This window comes from Lygodium microphyllum, chromosome 14, assembly GCF_053477565.2.
Source record: "Lygodium microphyllum isolate KBCC chromosome 14, Lygodium_microphyllum_v1.1.10, whole genome shotgun sequence".
Lineage (NCBI taxonomy): Eukaryota > Viridiplantae > Streptophyta > Polypodiopsida > Schizaeales > Lygodiaceae > Lygodium > Lygodium microphyllum.
Window position 1 is genome coordinate 92144410 of NC_141148.1, and position 6340 is coordinate 92150749.

At 50.0% G+C, this 6340-nt stretch overlaps 1 protein-coding gene across 1 annotated transcript; it reads left to right on the forward strand.

Annotated features, from left to right (window-relative positions):
• The first annotated feature begins 650 nt into the window (after positions 1-650).
• On the forward strand, positions 651-5632 carry LOC148025855 (putative inactive receptor kinase At2g26730). Its single transcript, XM_087693116.1, has 2 exons — positions 651-2521; positions 4256-5632. The coding sequence occupies exons 1-2, from the start codon at positions 1141-1143 to the stop codon at positions 5050-5052; spliced, it is 2178 nt and encodes a 725-aa protein (XP_087549242.1). The 5' UTR covers positions 651-1140; the 3' UTR covers positions 5053-5632.
• The last annotated feature ends 708 nt before the right edge of the window (positions 5633-6340 follow it).

The window sequence follows — 6340 nt, forward strand, 5'->3', positions numbered from 1 at the left end:
GTAGGATTTGAACTCACACACCCATGCTAGGCTAGGTTCAGATGAGGGGCAGCAGAGATATATCAAAGGGGCATGCTTTTGACGTGGTGTGCCCCAAATGGTTGACTTCATTCCTCTTTCCACGGGACTTTTATTATTATTTTGGTATGGTGTTTAGTTTTTAAAGGCTAAAAGACATAAGGCGGGCCCCCCTCCATGCATGGAAGAGCCTTGGCACTAAGAAAAAATCTATCTTTACCTTCTTCTAGCACACAGTGCCTCCAGCTTCTCTTCTCTGTTCACACAAAGGAGGAAGGTTCGTCATGGTTTGTGATTTTGTTGCATTTGTCAGCCTTACTTGATCCATACTCGAACGGTTAGAGCATGACCCCAATGGTAGAGTTGGTGTATGTTTCAAGTCATAGTTGGGTGGTTTGTTTGGGAGGCTAGCCGGTTAGGGTGGTTTTCTTCGCCAAGTGTGAGTGTGACTCGAAATGGGTGCTGGCCTTTAGGCCTTGGAAAGTTGAGTGATATCCTAAAATTTAATAGAGTAGCCGATTAGGCTAGGCATTAAGGCCTAGGGTATTATCCTAATGAGAATTGAACTATGGTTGAAGGCGGCTCTTAAAGCGCCCTGCCGCCCGGGCTTTGTCATGTACCTTTCAACCTTTGAGTCGAAAGAGGGTAGGATTCTAAATACGCTTTTGCCGGCGTCTTCTCTAGCAGGACGTCTCGCCTGCCCGCTTTCTCGTTCATTACTACGCCATAAAAGAAATGCCGGGGAGATCATCATAAATCAAGACTTTGGATGATGTTCGGTTTCGTCCGGTTCTTACTCCGATGGATGGAGCCCATGCCGATCGGGAGGGGGAATGATGGAAAGGAAGGCTCGTCATCCCCGCGCCATCGTTGCTGCGCCACCGGCCGAATGATGGTAGTGCATTTCTGTTGAGGGGGGACGGGTGCCCGTATCGACGTGGGGTGTGTTGCTGGACGTTGGGAGATAAAGCAGCGAGCTGTGCAGGCAGCTCTACTACTCTTCTGAGAGAGAGAGAGAGAGAGAGAGAGACAGACAGACAGACAGACAAACAGACAGACTGTGTTAGCCTTCGTGATCTTGTTCCAGCTTCAGGTGAAGGAGCACGCACCTGCCAGTCACACATGGGGAGGAGGAGGAGGGACGCGTCTCTCTTCTGCCTGCTCGCCGCGAGCTTCACGACGATCATGATGCTATCTGACCTGAGCAGAGGGGATCTGACGGCGGACGGCCAGGCCCTGCTGGCGTTCTTGGACGGCCTGGATGCCGCGCCGCGGGTGGCCATGCGCTGGAGCAACACCTCCAGCCCCTGCACGTGGCTCGGAGTGTCGTGCAACGCCGAGGGCGACAACGTGGTGGCCGTCAAGCTGCCCGGCGTGGGCCTGTACGGCAGCATCCGGATAGGCACCCTGGGCCTCCTGCCGGAGCTCCAGCTCCTCAGCCTCCGATCCAACAAGCTCTCGGGGCCCCTCCCCGCCGACCTCCTGACATGTGCCTTCCTCCGTAAGATCACCCTGCAGCACAATCTCCTCTCAGGCCCCGTTCCGGCCTTCTCCTCCTACTCCACCCCGTGGCTATCCGTCGTCGACCTTTCCTTCAACAACTTCTCCGGCAGTATCCCGGCTCCGTTCGTGTCCCTCTCCCACCTCAAGATCCTCTTCTTGCAGAACAACTCGTTCTCGGGCCCCATTCCGCAGGCTCTCGGCGGCAGCAGCAGCAATGGCGGGCTGGCGCAGCTGGACTTGTCGAACAACAGGCTGAACGGGAGCGTCCCCGCGGGGCTGAGGCGATTCTCTCGGGCGGCGTTCGGGGGGAACGCGGGGCTTTGCGGGCCGCCGCTGGCTGCGCCGTGCGCGGCGCCTCCTCCGCCGGCAGGGCCGCCGCCCCCGCCGCCCCCGCCGCCGGTGGAAACGAGGCCGGGGATGTCTGCTGGTTCGAGGAATGCGAAGGCGCAGCTGAGCACGCTGGATATAGTGCTGATAGCGGTGGCGGACGTGGCGTTCGTGCTGCTGGTGAGCGCATGCTGCCTGCTGTGGTATGTGCGGAGGCGAGCGGCGGGGGGTCCGGGGCGTGGCGGGGGGGAGAAACAGAAGGCGGGGGCAGGGGCGGCGGGGGGAGGGGTGGCGGCGGCGGGGAAGGGAGGGGAGGATTCGAAGGAGGAGTACAGTTCGGCGCAAGAGCCGGAGCACAACAAGCTGGTGTTCTTCCAGGGCGGGCAGCTGACGTTCGACCTGGAGGATCTCCTGCGCGCGTCGGCGGAGGTGCTGGGCAAGGGCAGCTTCGGCACCGCCTACAAGGCCGTCCTGGAGGACGGTCCCACTGTCGTCGTGAAGCGCCTCAAGGAGGTCTCCGTGGGCCGCAAGGAGTTCGAACAGCAGATGGACTCCGTCGGCAAACTCCGCCACCGCCACCTCGTCCCCATGCGCGCCTACTACTACTCCAAGGAAGAGAAGCTCCTCGTCCACGAATACCTCCCCTTGGGTAGCCTCTCCGCTACCCTCCATGGTCAGTAAAAATTCTCCATCTCCATATTCCTTACCCTCTCTCTCTTTCTTCCTATTTTTTCACCCCACTTCTTTCTTTTATTTAACTAATGTATGGTCCAAAGCTCCGCGAAGCAGCCTAGCGTTCCTGGCACTACCATCTGCCATTAATTGAATTCCTAGCGTTCCTGTCACTACCATCTGCCATTAATTGAATTCTGCTTCGCGATCCTTACGCATTTCTGTCACTACCATTAGTTGAATTGAATTTGCAAATTTCACTCATCAATGGAAAAGTCTAGAATTCATAAGTGTAGCTGATAGATACAAGGAAAAGATCCTGCTTGGGCCTAGTTTTTCTGAACATTTGATATCACGCACATCAGAGCCAAGCTACAGTCTATTGTGATGCCTAGCTTTTCTGAATATTACTTATCACACACATCAGAGCCAAGTTACAGTCTTTTGTCATGCTAATTAGCAATTGTCGTCGTGATTGCCGCTAGACTTATTTTATTAGCTCCTGTCTTTGCTCTTTTGACTCTCTTTTATGGTCTCTCGCTAGACTCTCTGTAATATGTATCTCTCTCTGTCCTTTGCGTCTTGGCCCCATCCTCTCTGATAGGGATTCTGTCTCCTCATGAAGGTCTCTTAATTTTCAAATCCGCGACATGGAGACGTACTTGTCGTTTCCCATGCTGCGTCAGTTTCTCCTCCTCCATCATCCATGTTCCACTTGCCACTAGTACAAGTTATAACCAGCTCGTCGCTTTCCCTCTTAAAGGAATCCTCAATTAATGTGACGTAGATGCTATATTATGGATCTGGGCGGAGGCGCATGTATAGAGATCTACATTCTTGAATCTGCACCGAACACATGGGCAGTGTATGCTATTCAAATTCTGCATTTTTTAATCTACATCTACATCTACATAGTCTTATGCTTTTAGAAAGCTGGTTATCCTGGGACACCTCAATGGAAAGGCATGTGGTTGGTACTTGCCATACCAAATGTTGTATCCTACTCAAATCTTTTCGTGGGATTTTGTACATTTACAACATTGCTTTCTTTCTACTCTTTTGACCGTTTCTGTGTTTGTTTTTTCCTTTTTTGTTTACAGAATTGGGTTGACTGTTCTAATTGAAATTTTTAAAAAATTTGAGCTAACCTTTATGTGCACGGAATTAGAGCTAAACCTATGCCTCTGTACAGTCCGTAGTCTGTTTTGTTCCTTAATGCAGTTCCTCAATTCAGCACACTGTTAATTGCTTGGGTTTAATGTGGTGATAGAAAGAGCATAATTGAATGCTTGCATTACCAAGGAAGATACATGTCGATTGATCGTCTTTTCTGAACGCACCTCACATATCTATCTCTAGGTACTCTGTTTTACTGGTTTTGTTCTGTGAATATTTGAGAAAGGTGACTTTAATAATCTCTCCTCTTTTAAAAAGAGTGGTAGCTCTGATTATGCTTACAGAATTGCTAACATGAAGGCTGATATAACTCTCTGATTGGTTAATTCATGTTACGTTGCTGATGTCGCGGTAGCTCTGATTATGCTGACAGAATTGCTAACATGAAAGCTGATATAGCTATCTGATTGGTTGATTATGCTGACAGAATTGCTAACATGGAAGCTGATATAGCTCTCTGATTGGTTAATTCATATTATGTCGCTGATGCTGATGTTGTTGTTAATTTTTGGTACTGGGGCCCTGGTTGGGGGGGGGGGGGGGTGAGGTGATATTGCAGGTGTGAAGAGTATGGCAGGGGATCAGGCACAGGGGCAGCAAGGAGGAGCACTAGACTGGGAAAGGAGGCTCCGGATTGGGATAGCGGCGGCGAAAGGGGTGGCACATCTGCATGCGAGCGGGGCGAAGTTCGTGCATGGGGACATAAAGTCGTCGAATGTGCTGCTCCACGCACAGTACGATGCGTGCATCTCGGACTTTGGCCTCACACCCCTGTTCACGCCCAACGCAGTGGCGTCGCGCATGGTAGGCTACAGGGCGCCCGAGGTGGCAGAGACCCGCAAGATCACCCACAAATCTGATGTGTACAGCTTCGGGGTGGTCCTTCTGGAGCTCCTCACAGGCAAAGCCCCCTCTCAGACATCCGCGGAGGAAGGCATGGACCTGCCCAGGTGGGTGCAGAGCGTGGTCCGGGAGGAGTGGACTTCCGAGGTGTTTGATAAGGAGCTGATGAAGTACGAGAACATTGAGGAGGAGATGGTGCAGATGCTACAGATTGCCCTCACATGTGTTTCCACATCCCCAGATCAGCGGCCGAGCATGGCCGAGGTGCTCAAGATGATCCAGGACGTCCGGCATTTGGATCATGGCAATGTCCTGTCCACTGATCAAGATCAAGGTGGAGGTAATGATAGTACAGACTTGAACCCTCTTCAGCAATCCTCCTCCACAGATGAGGCCTCCAATGAGTCTGCTCCGGCTGCAGAAGGTCCATCACCTCCTCTTCCTCCCCACCATCATCACCATCATGAGAGAGAGCTGCACTCTTCCTCCCCATCCACTGATCAATCAGCATGAAGAGCACAATTATAACCATCACGATGCAAAGCTCCCCACTTTTCTACAAAGTGGTTGCCTTACACTCTAAAACAAGCAAAGGAAACACACTGTCCATGCCCTCTTCTCATCACTTTCACTACCCAAGCCCTACTCATTCTTTCTTGATTTTCATTTCCTCTTTTCTTGTATGGTCCATGCTTCTTTTTCTCAGTGGAGACGCACAAAATCTAACCCCTCTGCCATTTGACAAATCACCGCTGACCGCTTGACAGCTGCTCTCATCAAATTACATGATGATGGGGAGTTGGGTCCCTTCATTTGACATGCCAGAATGGATTTCCACCTCCTCCGTTTGGTGCCTTCGAGAGTGGTGCTACTCGTACTCATGATCGGCATCATCTGCCTGCAGAAAATAAAAAAACCAACCCCCTCTTCACTGAGACTTTAGGTACAACCTTGACCTGTCTGAGCTATTCATTCAGATTTACTTCATTTTTTTTTCTTTGGACAAAAGGACTTCTGAGCCTCACATGGATGATGGCACCTTGTCAATATTGCAATTCTTATAAAAATGTTTGCATCTTTATCAAGGCCCAAATGACACGTCCAGTTACCATCATGGCTCGGGACAAGAGGCATCCCTCTTGCACGCTCTTGATCATGATCTAGAGAGAGAGGGTTCAGAATCTTTTGCTGTCTTAGGGACGTCAACTGACATCTCGGTTTTTTAAAAGAAATTTAAAAACGATATTTACAAAGCCTTTGGAAAGGTTATGCCAAGGGCTTCAAAACTAGGTGTGACTCAACCTTTTACAGAAGGTCTTGAAAATCTTTATCTGCAGAGCTAAAACTTTCTAAGGCTGATAAAAATTCTCCCTTAAATTAATCTTGAAAGAATTTCCCAAAAACGATGTCGTTTCTCGATCTCTTTAACGTCTTACATTCCATGGTTTGCTCATTTAGCGACCTTGAGTCCCCAAAAAGAATGGTCTTGACACCCCCCACCAACCTGCTCTATGAACACCCATCCCTACACTTGTCTCCAAAATTTCTTCACCTTTTGACAATCCAGAAGACATAACGGTGTGACTCAAAGCCATTTACACCACCTCTCCTTCGTTGGATGCTTATCCATTTCTGTCCTCCACAAAATGAAATTTAATTTTTTAGACGGGGTGGCTCTTTGCCAAGTTCTAATCTTTTTGATCTTAGATACCACTTCTTCCAAAGTTTCGTGGCCTTGCATGCATGACTTGTAACCTTATTTGTGCAATCTTTGACCTTGCATTTCCATAATAAGTTGCCC

What these genes read in the sequence shown, in the direction of transcription:
- LOC148025855 (XM_087693116.1), top strand. Translation starts at nt 1,141, where the DNA reads ATGGGGAGGAGGAGGAGGGACGCGTCTCTCTTCTGCCTGCTCGCCGCG. An exon ending in CCTCTCCGCTACCCTCCATG is followed by an intron (nt 2,522 to 4,255) that starts GTCAGTAAAAAT and finishes GTGATATTGCAG; the next exon opens with GTGTGAAGAGTATGGCAGGG.